Source organism: Salmo salar, chromosome 15 (assembly GCF_965601325.2).
Source record: "Salmo salar chromosome 15, fSalSal1, whole genome shotgun sequence".
In the NCBI taxonomy this organism is placed as follows: Eukaryota; Metazoa; Chordata; class Actinopteri; order Salmoniformes; family Salmonidae; genus Salmo; species Salmo salar.
This window is the reverse complement of record NC_138305.1, coordinates 82,868,607-82,890,158: the sequence shown is the minus strand read 5'-3', so window position 1 is coordinate 82,890,158 and position 21,552 is coordinate 82,868,607. Positions and strand designations below refer to the sequence as shown.

Genomic DNA, 21,552 nt, shown 5'->3' with positions numbered 1-21,552 from the left:
GCTGTCTTCACCCTCAACCTTTTGCTATAGGAAGGAGGGATGTCCTCAAATGTACACCGTACCTGTGGGACTAGAAAGAGAAGATCAAATGTGGTCCCAGTTCAGCATACTACAAACATATACTGAACAAAAATATAAACGCAACATGCAACAATTTCAAAGATTTTACTGAGTTACAGTTCATATAAGGAAATCAGTCAATTGAAATAAAGAAATTAGGCCATAATCTATGGATTTCACATACAGATATACATCTGTTGGTCACAGATAAAAAACAAAAAAAGTTTGGCCAATACCAGTTAGTATCTGGTGTGACCAGCATTTGCCTCATGCAGCGCGGCACATCTCTTTCACATAGAGTTGATCAGGCTGTTGATTGTGACCTAGGGAATTTTGTCCCACTCCTCTTCAATTGCTGTGCGAAGTTTCTGGATATTGGCGGGAACTGGAACACGCTGTTGGGCACATCAATCCAGAGCATCCCAAACGGGCTCAATGGGTGACATGTCTGAGTATGCAGGCCATGGAAAAACTGGGAAATGTTCAGCTTCCAGGAATTGTGAACAGATTATTGCGACATGGGGCCGTACATTATCATGCTGAAACATGTGGTGATGGCGACGGATGAATGGCACTACAATGGGCCTCAGGATCTCATCACGGTATCTCTGTGCATTCAAATTACCATCGATAAAATGCAGTTGTGTTCGTTGTCCGTAGCTTGTGCCTGCTCATACCATAACCCCACCGTAACCATGGGGTACTCTCTTCATAAGCAAATCGCTTGCCAACGCGACACCATACATGTGGTCAGCGGTTGTGAGGCCGGTTGGATGTACTGCCAAATTCTCTAAAACGATATTGGAGGCGGTTTATGGTAGAGAAATTAGCATTCAATTCTCTGGCAACAGCTCTGGTGGACATTCCTGCAGTCAGCATGCCAATTGCACGCTTCCTCACGTTTAACATCTGTGGCATTGTGTTGTGTGACAAAACTGCACATTTTAGAGTGGCCTTTTATTGTCCCCAGCACAAGGTGCACCTGTCTAATAATTATGCTGTTTAATCAGCTTCTTGATATGCCATACTGGTCAGGTGGATGGATTATATTGGCAAACGAGAAATGCTCACTAACAGGGATGTAAACAAATTGTGTGCAAAACATTTGAGAGTAATTCGCCTTTTGTGCGTATGTAAAATGTCTGGGATCTTTTATGTCAGTTAATGAAACATGGGACCAACACTTTACATGTTGCGTTTATATTTTTGTTCAGTGTCCTAAAAACATTATGATTGTCATGTAACACTTGGAGGTGTTATTCCTCAATATATTATAACCCCTTTCCTGAAACTGTAAAAAGAGATTTCTATAATGTGAAATATATGCACAGACAAGGTACACTATTGTGAAGTTGAAACGTCTAGGAGCAACAACGGCTCAGCCGCGAAGTGGTAGGCCACACAAGCTCACAGAATGGGACCGCCGAGTGCTGAAGCGCGTAGCATGTAAAAATCGCCTGTCCTCAGTTGCAACGCTCACTACCAAGTTCCAAACTGCCTCTGGAATCAACATCGGCACAATACCTGTTCGTTGGGAGCTTCATGAAATGGGTTTCCATGGCTGAGCAGCCGCACACAAGTGTAAGATCAACATGTGCAATGCCAAGCGTCAGCTGGAGTGGTTTAAAGCCGCCATTTTACTCTGCAACAGTGGAAACGCGTTCTCTAGAGTGATGAATCACGCGTTCACCATCTGGCAGTCTGACGGACGAATCTGGGTTTTGTGGATGCCATGAGAACGCTACCTGCCCGAATGCATAGTGCCAAATGTAAAGTTTGGTGTTGGAGGAATAATGGTCTGTGGCTGTTTTTCATTGTTTAGTCTCCCTAGTTTCAGTGAAGGGAAATCTTAACGCTAAAGCATACAATGACATTCTAGACGATTCTGTGTTTCCAGATTTGTGGCAACAGTTTGGGGAAGTCCCTTTCCTGTTTCAGCATGACAATGCCCCCGTGCACAAAGCGAGGTCCATACAGAAATGGTTTGTCGAGATCTGTGTGGAAGAACTTGACTGGCCTGCACAGAGCCCTGACCTCAACCCCATCGAACACCTTTGGGATGAATTGGAATGCCGACTGCGAGCCAGGCCTAATCGCCCAACACCAGTGCCCGACCTGCTCTTGTGGCTGAATGGAAGCAAGTCCCCGCAGCAATTTTCCAACATCTACTGTGGTGGACAGCCTTCCCAGAAGAGTGGAGGCTGTTATAGCAGCAAAAAGGGAACCAACTCCATATTAATACCCATGATTTTGGAATGATATGTTTGACGAGCATACTTTTGGTCACGTTGTGTATTTCGATATTTCCTAATGTAGACATACAATGTAGTACTTTTTCAGTACACAGTATATTTATTTCTGAATGGCTGATTTATGATTTTGTATACTGTACGAGCACAGAGTTCATAGTGGAGTACGAGGAGAGTCAGTGGGATCCTGGGACCTGGCGAGAACTCCAGCGAGTCCCTGGCAACCAGGTCACAGCGGTGTTGACATTACACGGCCACCTGAACTACCAGTTTAGAGTGTATGCAGTTAATGCCATTGGGAAAGGGCCCCCAAGCAACCCCACAGACCGATACAAAACCCCTCCTGCAGGTTTGACTTTCTCTGTAACCTGTTATAATCATCTTATTATACGTTTATAACTGTGTACTTTATATATAGGTTAAGAGGATTTCAAAGTTTTCAATGAATTGGCAATTGTCATGTGAAGAGTTATTTTTGGCCATATGCGCCCTAAAGGAATTGTCTTAACTCAAAGCAAAATATATAATAATGCATATGTCCTCACAGCTCCTGATAAAAACCCAGAAAACATCAAAATTCAGGGTCATCTGCCCCATCAAATGGATATCAGTTGGGAGGTGAGAGAGACTCATAACTGCATCTATAGCTACCCTTAAAGGCAGCAATTGTATGCTGTATGTCTTAGATACAGGTAGAGTATGTTGTAGATACCTTATGTGTTTAATTATGTACTTTCTGTTGTGTTGTCCTCTGTCACAGCCACTATTGCCTGTGGAGCACAATGGTCCCGGCCTGGAGTACAAGTTGAGCTACAGGAAACTGGGCGTAGAAGATATCTGGAAAGAGCATCTTGTCAAAAGACACGCCTTTGTCGTCAAGAACACCCCCACATTTGTCCCCTACGAGATCAAGATCCAGAGTCGCAACAGTCACGGCTGGGGCCCAGAACCCAAAGTAGTGACAGGGTACTCCGGGGAAGACTGTGAGTAACAGACCACCAAAGTGTTTCCTTTAATCCAGTGAACTTCATACACATGGCCTCTTTTTGGCAATGTCAACAATTATTGTCCCAAAGTGTGCACGTTCACTTCCCTTATATACAGTTGTAGTCGGAAATGTACATACACTTAGGTTGGGGTCATTAAAACAACTTTTTCAACCACTCCACAAATTTATTGTTAACAAACTATAGTTTTGGCAAGTCGGTTAGGACATCTACTTTGTGCATGACACAAGTCATTTTTACAACAATTGTTAACAGACAGATTATTTCACTTATAACTCACTGTATCACAATTGCAGTGGGTCAGAAGTTTACATACACTATGTTGACTGTGCCTTTAAACAGCTTGGAAAATTCCAGAAATGATGTCATGGCTTTAGAAGCTTCTGATAGGCGAATTGACATCATTTGAGTCCATTGGAGGTGTACCTGTGGATGTATTTCAAGGCCTACCTTCAAACTCAGTGCCTCTTTGCTTGACATTATGGGAAAATCAAAAGAAATCAGCCAAGACCTCAGAAAAACAATTGTAGACCTCCACAAGCCTGGTTCATCCTTGGAAGCAATTTCCAAACGCCTGAAGGTACTAAGTTCATCTGTACAAACAATAGTACGCAAGTATAAACACCATTGGACCACGCAGCTGTCATACCGCTCAGGAAGGAGACTCGTTCTGTCTCCTAGAGATGAACGTACTTTGGTGTGAAAAGTGCAAATCAATCCCAGAACAACAGCAAAGGACCTTGTGAAGATGCTGGAGGAAACAGGTACAAAAGTATCTATATCCTAAGTAAAACTATATCGACATAACCTGAAAGGCCGCTCAGCAAGGAAGAAGCCACTGCTCCAAAACCGCCATAAAAAAAGCCAAACTACGCTATGCAACTGCACATGGGGACAAAGATTGTACTTTTTGGAGAAATGTCCTCTGGTCTGATGAAACAAAAATATAATTGTTTAGCCATAATGACCATTGTTATGTTTGGAGGAAAAAGGGTGAGGCTTGCAAGCCGAAGAACACCATCCCAACTGTGAAGCACGGGGGTGGCAGCATCATGTTGTGGGGGTGCTTTGCTGCAGGAGGGACTGGTGCACTTCACAAAATAGATTGCATCATGAGTCATGAGGAAGGAAAATTATGTGGATATATTGAAGCAACATCTCAAGACATCAGTTAGGAAGGAAGTTAAAGCTTGGTCGCAAATGGGTCTTCCAAATGGACAATGACCCCAAGCATACTTCCAAAGTTGTGGCAAAATGACTTAAGGACAACAAAGTCAAGGTATTGGAGTGGCCATCACAAAGCCCTGACCTCAATCCTATAGAACATTTGTGGGCAGAACTGAAAAAGCGTGTGCAAGCAAGGAGGCCTACAAACCTGACTCAGTTACACCAGCTCTGTCAGGAGGAATGGACCAAAATTCACCCAACTTATTGTGGGAAGCTAGTGGAAGGCTACCTGAAATGTTTGACCCAAGTTAAACAATTTAATGGCAATGCTACCAAATACTAATTGAGTGTATGTAAACTTCTGACCCACTGGGAATGTGACAAAATAAATAAAAGCTGAAATAAATCATTCTCTCTACTGTTATTCTGACATTTCACATTCTTAAAATAAATTGGTGATCCTAACTGACCTAAAATAGGGAATTATTACTAGGATTAAATGTCACGAATTGTGAAAAACTGAGTTTAAATGTATTTGGCTAAGGTGTATGTAAACCTGTAAACAGTTTCTTCACTGATTTGAAAGGAAATAGTGAATGAGTACGCACTTCAGGAGAAAGGAGATATTATTGGGATGTACACTTTCAAGGCTGTATAGGTGTATCATAATGTGCAAGTAGGGGAGATGAGTGTTTTACCAAGCTCACCCAGGGGAGGAATGTTGCTCTTCTATGTGAATGAAAACAATTGTTCTACTCTTAGTTGTATAAAGCAAATAATCATCATTGGTTGTATCGTACATTTTACATTTCCACTGTTTATCTACTGTTCTGATGTGCAGATGGTGTTGTAGTGTATCCGAGTACTACTCTCTGTTAAGTGACCCAACTGCCATTTTTGACAAAGAGCCCAATATTATTCATTTATGTGAACATTGCATCTGATCCCTCCCCCATTTTCTTGTCTTCAGTTGTCTTTTGGCATTGTTTTCGGGATAATGTATCAGGTTAAGTGTCTGTAATTTTTTTCTGGATATCACCCCAGTCCTATGTAGGTGTACTTCAAGTAGTCCCCTCACATAAAAAAATGGAACCGTTGCAGAGAGTTTGCAAGTCAAATTCTCACCTTTGTCTGAGCAAATTGTGAGATTTGACACATAATGACACAAAGGATAATGGATTCCCCCCCCCCCCCCCGCCCTCTACATAGACTGTACTAATAAGTACCCTCCATAGTTTCATACAGAAGTGGAAATGCTTTTGTTTTATATAGTGTGTTTGTTCCTTCTTGGTGTTGTATTTCTTTGTAAATGTGTGCTACCTATCCTTTGTCTACTGTGTGTGTGTGTGTGTGTGTGTGTGTGTGTGTGTGTGTGTGTGTGTGTGTGTGTGTGTGTGTGTGTGTGTGTGTGTGTGTGTGTGTGTGTGTGTGTGTGTGTGTGTGTGTGTGTGTGTGTGTGTGTGTGTGTGTGTGTGTGTGTGTGTGTGTGTGTGCGTGTACTATTGCTACTGATTGGTGCCTGTCCTCTCCAGTGCCTACAGCTTCCCCACGGGACGTGGCAGTGGAGGTGTTGAACACCACCCTTCTCAGAGTCAGTTGGACGAGGGTTGCCCAGGCAACATTGCGTGGTCATCTGGGGGGCTACAATGTGAGTGTTCAGGGTCGTGTTCATCAGGTACCAAATGGAAGAAAATGGACTGAAATAGGGAGGAACTAGCTTGTCCCCTAAGGGGGTCTCAACCCACGGTTTGGGGACCAGCGTCTGCTAAATGACTAAAATGTCAAATGTAAATGTAAACACGAATATTTAGTGGTAAAACATTTTAAAATGCTTTCCATTGTGTGGCCTAATGAACATTATCCAAGTTTCTCTATCAGGATTTTACTTGAGGTGGGCCCATCTGCCTAGCTCTGTTGCTCTTCTTCACCCAAAGTAGGGCCTTTACGTCTCACCTAACATAAATACTGGGCCACCTGTACATATCCCTGGGTAGCCTACTCCACAGGCTGTATTCCTATTTGAGAAAAAAAAGTGGAATATTTAGGCTGAATTTAAGGTTGCCTGTGTGTTTCTCAAGTCAGGGTACTCTGTGTAATCTATCATTTTGTGTACATTATGTGCCCATTTAGCATAGCATGTTTTACATTGAAGTTAGTTAGCATGCGACAAACCGCATTTTACAATATACCAGTTTAGATTTTTACTTTTCGTTTGGTAAATGTTATATAAATGTAATAACTGAGTAATGAAACTCGAAAAAGTATGGCAATCGTCCGTTCTTATCACCAGTAAAAGACTGCTAACAGTTGAGAACTGCTAATTTGCTAGCAGAGCTTCGGGTGTGCACATGGACTTTACACTGCCTTCAGAAAGTATTCACACCCCTTGACTTTTTCCACATTTTGAAAAAATTTGCTTAACAAGTCACATAATAAGTGTACTCTACACATACAATTATCTGCAAGGTCCCTCAGTCGAGCAGTGAATTTGAAACACAGATTCAACTACCAAGATCAGGGAGGTTTTCCAATGCCTCTCAAAGAAGGACACCTATTGGAAGATGTGTAAAAATAAAAAAGCAGACATTGAATATCCCTTTGAGCATGGTGAAGTTATTAATTACACTTTGGATAGTGTATCAATACACCCAGTCACTACAAAGATACAGGCGTCATTCCTAACTCAGTTGCCGGAGAGGAAGGAAACCGCTCAGGGATTTCACCATGAAGCCAATGATGACTTTAAAACAGTTACAGGAGAAACATTTGGATGGATCAACAACATTGTAGTTACTCCACAATACTAACCTAAATGACAGTATGAAAAACAAGGAAACCTTTCCAGAATACAAATATTCTAAAATTTGCATCATGTTTGCAGTAAGGCACTAAAGTAAAACTGTGAAAAATGTGGCAAAGAAATGTACTTTGTCCTGAATACAAAGCGTTATGTTTGGGGCAACTCCAACACAACACATCACTGAGTACCACTCTTTATATTTTCAACTATGGTGGTGGTTGCATAATTTTATGAGTTTGCTTTTCATCGACAAGGACTAGGGTGTTTTTTATGATAAAAATAAATGTATTAGAGCTAAGCACATGCAAAATCCTAAAGAAAAACCTGGTTCAGTCTGCTTTCCAAAATACACTGGGAGACAAATTCACCTTTCAGCAGGACAATAACCTAAAACACAAGTCCAAATTTACACTGGAGTTGTTTACCAAGATGACATTGAATGTTCCTGAGTGGCCTAGTTACAGTTTTGACTTAAATCAGCTTGAAAATCTCTGGCAAGACATGACAATGGCTGTCTATCTAGCAATGATCAACAACCAACTTGACAGAGCTTGAAGAATGTTAAAAATAATAATGTGCATATATTGTACAATTCAGGTGGGCAAAGCTCATATCTAAAAACATGTTTTCACTTTGTCATCATGGGGTATTGTGTGTAGATGGGTGAAAAACAATCAATTTAATACATGTTGAATTCAGGCTGTAACACAACAACATGTTGAATACGTCAAGAGGTATGAATTCTTTCTGAAGGCACTGTATGCCATGAATAGTGCCTGTGAGAGCGCTGGCACCAACGGTGCACACATGGTTTTTGCCATGAATCTTACCTTTGAGTTGCCGAAAGCATCTTAGAAAATGGCACAATGCACCTTGTGGCGAAAGTATGAACTGCCGTTGAATCTATTGAAAATACATGGTCATAGAGGACAATCATTATTATGATAATGGAAAATTGACTTTTTCACAAAATAGAGGCAAACAAAGACAAATGTTTTACAGTGTGGAAATAATAAATGAGTGAAGTAAATGTATGAAAATGCTAAACATTTATTTTTGGGTGAAGTTTAATTGAACAGTATAAAACAATCAGAAGAGAGAAAGCCCCATTTAAAACCACTTAGAATGTATTTGTTGCCTCCCTGGGGATATGCACTACTCATGAAGCATATTTAGAACTTGTATTATTAAAAAACAAAATATTGTCAAATACCCTCATAGCGTAAAAAAGAAAAGAAAAATGTGATATGATATTTTGGCCATATCACCCAGCCCTAGTTATCATTAGTCAGCTGCAGTTCATTCTCAATGGCACTTGAGTCATTCTTGAGTTACAATGGATTTTGGCATTGAATTTAGAAAAAAATATCGAATTCATAGATTTTATTTATTTAAATGTATTTGGGTGCATCTTCCCTTTTTAAATCAATTTATATGGCAACTTAATGACTTCAAATGTTTTATTTTATTATGATAACCAGTCATTTCCTTTCATCTAAATAGAGTAACACCAATTACACTTTATATTTAGTAACACCAAATCATTAGCCTGAAATCTAGAACCTGTTTTGCTAACATTCCACTCATTGTACTAAACATGCTATGGGTAGCATGACAATGTGTGGCAAGGAGTGGAATGAGAACTCAAACAGACTGGTACCCAGGTTACCAAATCATCATTGAAATCCTCAAATGTATGACAAACTATAAGGTGTGATTAACAAATAATTGTATGTCTTTGTAAGGAGTGATTTGTATGTCAGTAACACCAATGGCATAAAACTTAGGGACACACATTTGTGAAAAAAAAAGAAAAATGAATTTTAATAGCCTTCTTTGTTTTAATGATCTATACAATATATTAAATACTTTTTTATTTTCTAGCATTCAAAATAATAAGTCCCCAAAACATGTCACTACAACTCTACTGGGAAAAACTAATTTGCTTGCACTAAATACATTAAATAATAGATAAACAGAACGTGTTTCAGTATAAAGGACTTGCATTATGTTTGATCATTGATAAACAGTTCAAATTAAACAAGAACATGAATGATGCGTTTAGTTCTTTGCCATTTTAAAGATTTTTTCATGGTTGCAAAGGCAAGGGATGCAAAATCAACGCCATAAAATAATTACCTACCTGACAAAGTAGTGAAAACCATAAGGTGCTTTGTAATTATACTGAACAAAAATATAAACGCAACATGCAACAATTTTAAAGATTTTACTGCGTTACAGTTCATATAAGGAAATCAGTCAATTGAAATAAATAAATTAGGCCCTAATCTATGGATTTCACATGACTGGGAATACAGATATGCGTCTGTTGGTCACAGATACCTTAAAAAAAGGTAGGGGCGTGGATCAGAAAACCAGTCAGCATCTGGTGTGACCACCATTTACCTCATGCAGAGCGACACATTTCCACATAGAGTTGATCAAGCTGTTAATTGTGGCCTGTGGAATGTTGTCCCGCTCCTCTTGAATAGCTGTGCAAAGTTGCTGGATATTGGCGGAAACTGGAAAAAGCTGTCGTTTACACGTCGATCCAGAGCATCCTAAATATAGCTTCCAGGAATTGTGTAAAGTTCCATGCGACAGGGGGCCATGCATTATCATGCTGAAACATGAGATGATGGCAGAGGATGAATGGCATGACAATGGGCCTCAGGATCTCGTCACGGTATCTCTGTGCATTGAAATTGACATCGATAAAATGCTATTGTGGGGCACTCTGTTCACAACGTTGACATCAGCAAACGCCACAGAATGCTATACATGTGGTCTACAGTTGTGAGGCCGGTTGGACGTACTGCCAAATTCTCTAAAATTATGTTGGAGGCGGCTTATGGTAGAGACATTCAAATGGAATTATCTGGCAACAACTCTGGTGAACATTTTTGCAGTCAGCATGCCAATTGCACGCTCCCTCAAAATGTGAGACAACTGTGGCATTGTGTTGTGTGACAAAACTGAACAATTTAGAGTGGCCTTTTATTGTCCCAAGCACAAGGTGCACCTGTGTAATGATCATGATGTTTAATCAGTTTCTTGATATGCCACACCTATCAGGTGGGTGGATTATCTTGGCAAAGGAGAAATGCTCACTAACAGGGATATGAACAAATTTGTGCACAACATTTGAGAGAAATAAGCTTTTTGTGCGTAAGGAACATTTCTGGGATCTTTTATTTCAGCTCATGAAACAGGGGACCAACACTTTACATGTTGTGTTTATATTTTTGTTCAGTGTAGATGCAAAATAATATGTGGTGTTATTTCAAAGTGTGTGAAATGCTGTGAAAAAGCAATACTTCTAATGAAACAATTGGAACTCATCAGACAAACACATTATTTGTACTTATGTCAAGACTTGTCAATTGTATGCCCTTACACTCCTCTCCATATGTACAGTGCCTTCGGAAAGTATTCAGACCCCTTGACTTTACAGCCTTATTCTAAAATTGATTACATTGTTTTTTTCTCCTCAATCTACCCACAATACCCCATAATGACAAAACAAAAACAAGTTTTTAGACATTATTGCTGATTTATTCAAAATACAAAACAGAAATATCACATTTGCGTAAGTATTTAGACCCTTTACTCTGTACTTTGTTGAAGCACCTTTGGCAACGATTACAGCATCGTGTCTTCTTGGGTATGATGACGCTACAAGCTTGGCACACCTGTATTTGGGGAGTTTCTCCCATTCTTCTCTGCAGATCCTCTCAAGCTCTGTCAGGTTGGATGGGGAGCATTGCTGCACAGCTATTTTCAGGTCTCTCCAGAGATGTTCAATCATGTTCAAGTCCGGGCTTTGGTTGTGCCACTCAAGGACATTCAGAGATGTGTCCTGAATACATTCCTGCATTGTCTTGGCTGTGTGCTTAGGGTTGTTGTCCTGTTGGAAGGTGAACCTTCGCCCCAGTCTAAGGTTCTGAGCGCTCTGGAGAAAGGTTTTCATCAAGGATCTCTCTGTACTTTTCTCCGTTTATCTTTGCCTCGATCTTGACTAGTTACACAGTCCCTGCCACATTCCTACAGATGTGGCACTTGGCATTCAGGCCGGCCAAAGAGTTCAATCTTGGTTTCATCAGACCAGAGAATCTTGATCCTCATGTTCTGAGAGTCTTTAGGTGCCTTTTGGCAAACTCCATGCGGGCTGTTGTGCCTTTTACTGAGGAGTGGCTTCCGTCTGCCCACTCTACCATAAAGGCCTGATTGGTGGAGTGCTGTAGAGATGGTTGTCCTTCTGGAAGGTTCTCCCATCTCCATAGAGAAACTCTAAAGCTCCCTGACCAAGGCCCTTCTCCCCTGATTGCTCAATTTGGTTGGGCGGCCAGCTCTAGGAAGTGTCTTGGTGATTCCAAACTTCTTCCATTTAAGAGTGATGAAGGCCACTGTGTTCTTGGGGACCTTCAATGCTGCAGACATTTTTTGGTACCCTTCCCCAGATCTGTGCCTCGACACAATCCTGTCTCTGAGCCCCCAGGACAATTCCTTCGACCTCATGGCTTGGTGTTTGCTATGACATGCACTGTCAACTGTGGGACCTTATATAGACCTTATAATTCCAAATCATATCCAATCAATTGAATTTACCTAAGGTGGACTCCAATCAAGTTGTAGAAACATCTCAAGGATGATCAATGGAAACAGGGTGCACCTGAGCTCAATTTCGAGTCTCATAGGAAAGGGTATGAATACTTACGTAATTAAGGTATTTCATTAAAAAAAAAAAAAAATTATACTTTTGCAAACATTCTAAAAACCTGTTTGCTTTGTCATTATGGGGTATTGTGTGTAAATTGCTGAGGATATTTGTTTAATTTAATCCATTTTGGAATAAGGCTGTAATGTAACAATATGTGAAAAAAGTCAAGGGGTCTGAATACTTTCCGAAGGCACTGTATTTGGACAGTGAAGCAACATTTTTTAATTTGTCTCTATATTCCAGATTTTGGGATTTGAGATCAAAGGTTTCATATAAGGTGACAGTACAGAATGCCACCTTTTATTTGAGGGTATTTTCATAAATATCTGTTTTACTGTTTAGAAATGAAATCGCTATGTATCTAGTCCTCCCATTTGAATAATGAATTTGAACATATTCACTTATAATGTATTAAAGAAGTCAAAAGTTTATTATTTGGTCCCATATAGTGTTGATCGCATGCATTGACTACATCAAGCTTGCGACTCTACAAACTAATTTGCAGTTTGTTTTGATTGTGTTTTGGGTTATGTTTTGTCCAATAGTAACTGAATGATGACTAGAGTAATTTTCTTTAAGTGAGTAGGTGAGATGTTTCTGATACCATGATATTAACCACAGGGTTCAATTCTTGGGCCAACTCTTTTCTCTGTATACATCAATGATGTCGCTCTTGCTGCTGGTGAATCCCTGATCCACCTCTACGCAGACGACACCATTCTGTATACTTCTGGCCCTTCTTTGGACACTGTGTTAACAACCCTCCAGACGAGCTTCAATGCCATACAACTCTCCTTCCGTGGTCTCCAACTGCTCCTAAATACAAGTAAAACTGCTCTTCAACCGATCGCTGCCTGCACCTGCCCGCCTGTCCAGCATCACTTCTCTGGACGGTTCTGACTTAGAATTTGTGGACAACTACAAATACCTAGGTGTCTGGTTAGACTGTAAACTCTCCTTCCAGACTCACATCAATCATCTCCAATCCAAAGTTAAATCTAGAATTGGCTTCCTATTTCGCAACAAAGCATCCTTCACTCATGCTGCCAAACTAACCCTCGTAAAACTGACCATCCTACCAATCCTCGACTTCGGCGATGTCATTTACAAAATAGCCTCCAATACCCTACTCAACAAGCTGGATGCAGTCTATCACAATGCCATCCGTTTTGTCACCAAAGACCCATATACTACCCACCACTGCGACCTGTACGCTCTCGTTGGCTGGCCTTCGCTTCATAATCGTCGCCAAATACATTGGCTCCAGGTCATCTACAAGACCCTGCTAGGTAAAGTCCCCCCTTATCTCCGCTCACTGGTCACCATAGCATCACCCACTTGTAGCACGCGCTCCAGCAGATATATCTCTCTGGTCACCCCTAAAGCCAACTCCTCCTTTGGTCGTCTCTCCTTCCAGTTCTCTGCTGCCAATGACTGGAACGAACTACAAAAATCTCTGAAACTGGAAACACTTATCTCCCTCACTAGCTTTAAGCACCAGCTATCAGAGCAGCTCCCAGATCACTGCACCTGTACATAGCCCATCTATAATTTAGCCCAAACTACTACCTCTTCCCCTACTTTATTTATTTATTTAATTTATTTTGCTCCTTTGCACCATATTATTTATATTTTAACTTTGAACTTTCTTCAAATAACAAATCTACCATTCCAGTGTTTTACTTGCTATACTTTATTTACTCTGCCACCATGGCCTTTTTTGCCTTTACCTCCCTTACCTCACATCATTTGCTCACATTGTATATAGTCTTATTTCTTTCTACTGTATGTGTAACTCTGTGTTTTTGTATGTTGTCGAACTGCTTTGCTTTATCTTGGCCAGGTCGCAATTGTAAATGAGAACTTGTTCTCAACTTGCCTACCTGATTAAATAAAGGTGAAATAAATAAAATAAATTTAAAAATCATGAATGAATCATAAATAATGATGAGTGAGATGCCGTTCAGAGGCGACAACAAAAAATGGGGGTTATGAGCTTCTCTCTCATCCTTATTCACAATTAATTCATGATTATTCATAATCATGGAAGCATCCACATGGATGTAAAAGTGTTCAGAAACATCTTCTATTCTTACTTACAATAAAAGTGACTCCAAAATGGCACAAGACATGCTGACATTCTGTACTGTCGCCTAATGTGAAACATTCTATCTCAAATGCTGGAGTATAGAGCCAAATTAAAATGGTTAGCTTCACTGTACAAATACATATGGAGGGGAGTGTATATGTCCAATAAAAATCTATAATAAATAACAAAAAAAGGTCCTGTGAAACAATCTCCATCACAAACAAACCCTTTCTTATTTGAATATCATCTTCAAAATGGCTGCCATATAAGTCTCTCCATTTTCTATCCCTCCCTCAGGTGCACTGGCTGAGGAAACGGAGTCTCCTACATTCCAACAGAATTCCTGAGGAGAGACATTTCCTGACGTTCCCGGGGAACAGGAGCCATGCCATGGTACCTGGCCTCAGACCCTTCTCGGAGTACAGACTGACCGTCAACGTCTTTAACAAAAGGGGCAACGGCCCCAATAGTGACCCCGTCACCTTCCAGACTCCAGAAGGAGGTAAATATTTGGCAGAGGGCTGTGTTCACTCACAGATTTACTACAAGGCATAACAGTACAACAATGCCAACTTTGTGTAGCAGATGTGAGGTAGTTAGCTGTGTCCTGTAGTAATAGCCATTGTGCAGTGACATCACCCGCCCTGAGAACTGTGGTGTTATCACAGAACACAACATGTTACTGTAGTGTTTGTGTTTGTCTTATACTGTCTTATATATCTTAAGCACTGAGTGTTTGTCTTATAGTGTATATTAATACATCATTTGTGTGAGTTGCTGTAAAATGAAGCTCAAAATATGTGAACGCTAAAGCCTATAGATTTCACAGCAAGGTAAGCCTAAGAAGTATGTTCAATACGATTATGACGGATTGTAGGCTGAATGTGTAATATTTGTTTGTTTTTCTATGTTTGACAGTTCCCGAACAAGTGCCCATTCTGACAGTGTCAAACGCCCAGAGAGACTCTATCACCCTGGTGTGGGCACCCCCCTTTGAGGCCAACGGCATCCTTATGGGATATCTCCTGCAGTACCAACTCAGTATGTACATACATGACCACCCTAGTATTACTTCATGAGTATGTACTCATATGACCACTCTAGTATTACTACAGTAGATGAGTATGTACACACAACTTCACCACAATTTTACCAGCTGAATATTACTCTTGACCTACTATTACCTAGCAGCCAGTTTAGACTGGTCATTTACTGTAGTACAGTTTTCTGTTGTTCCAATAGCTGCACTATCAAAACCTGCACTAGATGGTGCTGTTTAAATACTCAATGGTCAATTGGGTTCTCTCTAAAGCTCAATTATTGGTATTGCCCACTGGCAGAGGGTTACCTCTATAGGCATATAAAATGTAGTTGCTGTTTTCCCCCTAATAGAATGGAAACATTTACTAAATCAAAAGAAGACATGACTAGTGTTCATATGTCATTATATGCTTTCTATCACATGGAATTCAAATGAAACCATTCACATCCTATATGAAGAGAACACTTATCTTATGGAGTGAACACTGATGTAAGAGGCTTTCATTACATTTTCCTTTTACCTGCATTTTTTTTTGCCTGACATTTCTGAATGTTATGGGAGACCCTTCCCTGCAGTTGTTCTAGCACCCACTGAGCCAGTCGAGCATCTGAATGCAGCCAGCATGCCCTTTTCACTGCTTGTCATCAGATATCAGCATTTCACTGATATTAAAGTACAAGGAGCCAGTGGGAATATGAGCATTACAATAGAACTGGTTCAGAGAGTCTAACAGGCTGGCAAATATACAGTATTACAACAACAACAAAAAAATCAACAAGGACATCTTATTAAACCTTATCATTGTATAGAGGTATCTCTTTATGTACATGCTGCTTCAGAGCAACGTCTTTAGGAATAACATGGAAAGCCACTAATACAGAAAAAAGGAAGACAGTGAATTGTAAGTGCAGTAATTGGAATCTGTAATCGATGGGTAAAATACTCCATTTATTTACCACGAGACCTGACAATGAAAACCTCTGGAGCCTAATTACAGCATATGAGTAGGCCTCAGACTCTTAGTCAAGTCTTGTAACTAGAGTCTTGTTTTCCTCATCAGCTCACATAGTCAGCTCACAAAACTCCTGGCACAAAGGTCATGACCCGTGTCATGTGAATGTTTGACTGTGAGCTGCATGAGATGATCTCTGCTCCAGCCTCTCCAAACAAATGTGTATTTTTGTGTATGTGTATGTGTGTGTGTATATCTTCTTCTTGGGTGGTCCTCTGTACCTCAGTTGGTAGAGCATGACGCTTGCAACGCCAGTATAGTGGGTTTGATTCCCGGGACCACCCATACGTAAAACTCGGGCTCCCGAGTGGCGCAGCGGTCTAAGGCACTGCATCTCAGCGCTGGAGGCGTCACTACAGACCCAGGCTGTATCGCAACCGGCCGTGATTGTGGAGTCTCATAGGGCGGCGCAAAATTGGCCCTTCGTCATTAGGGTTTGGCCGGGGTAGGCCGTCATTGTAAATAAGAATTTGTTCTTAACTGACTTGCCTAGTTAAATAAAGGTTAAATAAAAAATGTAAACAATTATGCACGCATGACTGTAAGTCGCTTTGCATAAAAGCATCTGCTAAATGGCTTCTATTATTTTCTTCTTCTATAGTAAATGAGACGTTGGCGATGGGGGACATGCAGGAGGTGAACGTCAGCAGTGCCGACACCACCCAGTGGCTCCTGCAGGGCCTGGGGGAGATGAGCAAGTACATGTTTTACTTGAGCGCCTGCACCAGGGTGGGTTGCGGACCCCAGCGCATGGAGGAGGGTAGCACGGTCACAGAAGCAAGTGAGTAGCCAATCCACAGGGGGATGGATCATGGTTGAGGGAGTTGATGGCTGTGTTAAACTCAATGATTACTTCACGCTACGGAACAAAACACTACGCAACGCAGCTACGGTTACTTGTAGTAGGCGTCGGTACGCTTGTAGCTCATAACCAAATATAATCTCAGCGACTCCTCAAACAATAATCCAAACAACATTGTTGATTTATTAGAATCCACAAAAGGTTTTTTGTTTGGAAGTAATAATAACTGTGTGATTCTAGGCTATTTTTAAATTGAAAAGTTGGTAAAGTTTTTACAGCTTTTTTCTGCTACCTTGCCGTGAGGAAAAATTAGGTTATATTTTTTGCTGATATTGGCGTGAACGCATTCAAGCAACATTATTATATCATATGGGGAGATGTGGGAAGTTAAAAGGCTAGCTTGTTTTTTACAACGAACTAGTAGCAAAACAAGGTAATAGTAAATAACCCTAAACTTTCTCCTACACCTGCAGACGTTGTTTTGAAATCGCATCCATTCATGTCAAGCCAAATACTACTACACATGTATAGTTTACACTTAAGTGTTATGCAAATAAATGTGCAAACAAATATTCAACAACAGCTTCAAATCCTTTTGTTGTTTGTTGTTGTTGTTGTTGTAGATTATGAGACAAACTGTATATTCTGACAACTTTTAGCAAATATCAGGCAGCCACGTTGATGAAGTTGAATGAGAACTCATTGTTGAGACAACCAGTTTTTGAAGTGTTGAAGGGAGTTGTAGTCCGTGCTTGGAGTCAGTGCTCCTATTGAGACATTATAGTGTCTGTCATTACTGAACATGGTAGAGTATATGGCTCTGAATGGAGATAGAAGGGCCTATTAGGCACGTGTGCCTTCCGGCCAAGTCAGTCATTGTTATCTACAAGATGTATGTGTGGCAATAGGGGACCTGGAACGCAATGAGTTTGGAGACATTGATGGGAGGTGATAGAGAGTATGGAGATGGTACTACATACAATGGAACATTCATGGCACTGTGAGATGCATCATGGGAATATGGGAAAGAGGGTTATGTGTTTTGTTTCTGTTTGTATTTGAGTGTGGGTGGGTGCCTGTGCCTGTGAGAGAGCGAGAGAGAGGATGAGAGAGAGAGTGACATGAGTGAGAGAAAGAAATAAGAGTATGGTACAAAGGAAATAGAAAAAGAGAAACTACTAACTGAACAAGAACAACAGCTGTGATACAAGGACACAACAGCAGTGATATCAGAACAATGTGTTGGACTCTTCAACGGGTCTAAAACCATCTCATTTTGTCTGTCTCCTCATGGTGTAGCAAAAAAGTGAAAAAAAATGTATGTTGCATTTAATACAGATAGCAAAACCACCTACCAAAAATCCCTTAGAAAAACTGTTTCACCAGAGATTCAATTACACTGAGTGCACAAAACATTAGGAACCCCTGCTCTTTCCATAACATTGACCGACCAGGTGATTCCAGGTGAAAGATGATTTTTTATTTTAAAATTTTATTTGATATTTTATAAACAATACAAAACATACACATACTGTACAAACGACTACATCGTACAAACATCAACTACATCACACCTGCCCAGACCCACTTGCACCCCCCCGATCTCCAGCGGCCGCATCACTTTCCGCCACATGACCTGAAACTGCACCATTTTGTTTCTTTCTGTAGCCCACGCACTTTCAGTATTTAAATATTAAATCATTACATTTTTCCATTGTGTTAATGATGGCGGGTTTCAAGATGAGTGATGAAGAGAATCGTCCAACCCATCGGGTATCTCACTACACCCCCACATGCCATGTCTTGAAATATGAAGACAGACGGATTAAAAGTAAGTTTGCATTGTAATACTTCTGACAGCCAACTTTCTAGCTACGCCCACAATTTCCGGACTTTATAGCGTTCCCAGAAAGCATGGATTATTGAGTCATTATTAGTTTTACACTTAAGATATGACTCTGGCCTTGTGCTGTAGAATTTGTGAATTTTGTCTTTTGTATAATACATTCTATACATTAGTTTATACTGGATTAAGCGTAAATTATCGTTAACTGTAATTTCGTTAGTTATGCTCCTACTTTCCCTCCATCTTGTGCCAACATCAGTTCTTTTTAAATCTTGGTTCCAATAGTTTATATTTTTTCCTAAGAGATTGTCAGTTGGACATGCTCTCTGCAAGGTTTTGTATATCTTCCCTATCATATGAACATCCTTTCCTGACTCAAATTGTAACGATGTGCGCTGAGAGTCAGGAAACAAGTTCAGGGAGTGAATACATTTAATAAAGGAACAGAACTTTAAAACAAGAAACATGAGCAGCCTGGTTACCTAGAGGCCGGAGAAGGGAGCACACGTTGAACAAATAAGATTCCCTCAAGGTTGCTCTGATGTCCAAAAGATTTCAATTCGAAATGTTGTGTTATGTAACTTTTAAGTTGCGTGTATTTGAAACTATCTACATTGTTCAGTCCAAAATTACTTTTTAATTCTGTCATGAAAATAAATGTATTTCCTGTTACCAAGTCATTAATGGTTTCTATGCCTTAAATTGGTCCACATGGAAAACTAATCTGTGAATTCTGAAAAGCTATCCAAGTATTGTTCCATAAGGTTGTGTTTAGGGAGTGATATTGATTCTTGTAAAATACGTTTAATTTTCTTTCCATATTTTTATAATGTTCTTAACTATGACGTTGTTAATGTTGTTAGCTTTATCCTTTGAAAATTGACATGTAAAAAGTTTCCCGGGATAAGCAAGCGCATCTTCATTATGTACCCATTGTTCCTCTTTATTGCATTTACTGTAACTATACACTGAATCTACAAAACATTAAGATCACCTGCTCATTCCATGACATAGACTGACCAAGTGAATCAAATCAAATTGTATAGGTCACATACTTAATTTTTTTACATTTAACTAGGCAAGACATACACATATTTATCAAATAAAATAAAATTGTATTGGTCACATACACGTGATTAGCAGATGTTATTGCGGGTGTAGCGAAATGCTTGTGTTTCTAGCTCCAACAGTGCAGTAATATCTAACAAGTAATATCTAACAAATTACACAACATATACCCATACACCCAATTCTAAGTAGGAATGAATTAAGACTATATACATATGGATGAGCGATGTCAGAGCGGAACGGACTAAGATGCAGTAGAATAGTATAGAAAAAACAGTATATGCATATGAGAGGAGTAATGCAAGATATGTAAGCATTGTTAAGTGAATGAGATACCGTAGAATAGTTTAGCCTGTCTGGAAGCAAGATGTCAGTCTCGGCGACGTGGCTGGTTTTCCTGCCACATGCGTCTCGTGTCTGAGCCATTGAATTGCGACTCCACTTTATCTCTAGACTGACGTTTAGCTTGTTTGATTGCCTTGCGGAGTGAATAGCTAGCTACACTGTTTATATTACCAGTCGCCTTGCCATTGTTAAAGGCGATGGTTTGCGCTTTCAGTTTTGCGTGAATGCTACTATCTGTCCACGGTTTCTGGTTAGGGTAGGTTTTAATAGTCACAGTGGATACTATGTCTCCTATACACTTCCTTATGAACTCAGTCACTGTATCCATGTATGCGTCTAGATTATTTTTGCATGCTACCTGGAACATATCCCAGTCCACGTGATCAAAACAATCCTCAAATCAAATCAAATTTTATTTGTCACATACACATGGTTAGCAGATGTTAATGCGAAATGTTGTAAAAGGAAATCCAGCCATGTCGCCGAGACCGACATCTTGCTTCCGGACAGGCTAAACTATTCTATGGTATCACATTCACTTAAATAAATAAGGTTAAATTAAAAAAAAAACCTATACAATTTGATTTGATTCACCTGGTCAGTCTATGCCATGTTGTAGCGAAATGCTTGTGCTTCTAGTTCCAACAGTGCAGTAATATCTAACATGTAATCTAACAATTCCCCAACAACTACCTAATACACACTAATCTAAAGGAGTTTATGAGAATATGTAAATGTAAGTATATGGATGAGCGATGGTCGAGCGGCATAGGCAAAGTGCAGTAGATGGTATAAAATACAGTATATACTTGTGATATGAGTAGTGTAAGATATGTAAACATTATTAAAGTGGCATTATTTAGAGTGGCATTGTGTAAAGTGACTAGTGATCAATTTATTAAAGTGGCTAGTGATTGGGTCTCAATGTAGGCAGCAACTTTTCTGAGTTAGTGATTGCTGTTTAGCAGTCTGGTGCCCTTGAGATAGAAGCTGTTTTTCAGTCTCTCGGTCCCAGCTCTGATGGGACTGAGAGCGTGGATTCCGATTGGTCAGACCAGCGTTGAATAGTACAAAGCACGGGCACTTCCTGTTTGAGTTTCGGGAGGAGCAAGATGGAGTTGTGGTCAGATTTGCCGAAAGGAGGGCGGGGGAGGTCCTTGTAAGCATCCGGAAGTTTGAATAGCAATGGTTGAGAGTCTTAGTAGTGCGAGTAGGACAGTCAATATGTTGGTAGAATTTTGGCAGCCTAGTCCTCAGATTTGCTTTGTTAAAATCCCCAGCTACAATAAATGCAGCCTCAGGATATGTGGTTTCCAGTTTGCATAAAGTTCAGTGAAGTTCTTTG

At 40.2% G+C, this 21,552-nt stretch overlaps 1 protein-coding gene across 3 annotated transcripts in view; it reads left to right on the top strand.

The window, feature by feature from the left end:
• The window catches only part of LOC106572061 (neural cell adhesion molecule L1-like protein), a 112,776-nt gene that overhangs the window by 71,206 nt on the left and 20,018 nt on the right, over nt 1-21,552 (top strand). For all 3 annotated transcript variants that reach the window (XM_045696134.2, XM_014145838.3, XM_045696133.2), the window contains exons 16-22: nt 2,461-2,658; nt 2,857-2,927; nt 3,070-3,292; nt 6,016-6,131; nt 14,390-14,594; nt 15,011-15,133; nt 16,748-16,927. In XM_045696134.2, coding sequence (XP_045552090.1) covers nt 2,461-2,658; nt 2,857-2,927; nt 3,070-3,292; nt 6,016-6,131; nt 14,390-14,594; nt 15,011-15,133; nt 16,748-16,927 — 1,116 coding nt within the window. The remainder of the gene's footprint in view (nt 1-2,460; nt 2,659-2,856; nt 2,928-3,069; nt 3,293-6,015; nt 6,132-14,389; nt 14,595-15,010; nt 15,134-16,747; nt 16,928-21,552) is intronic.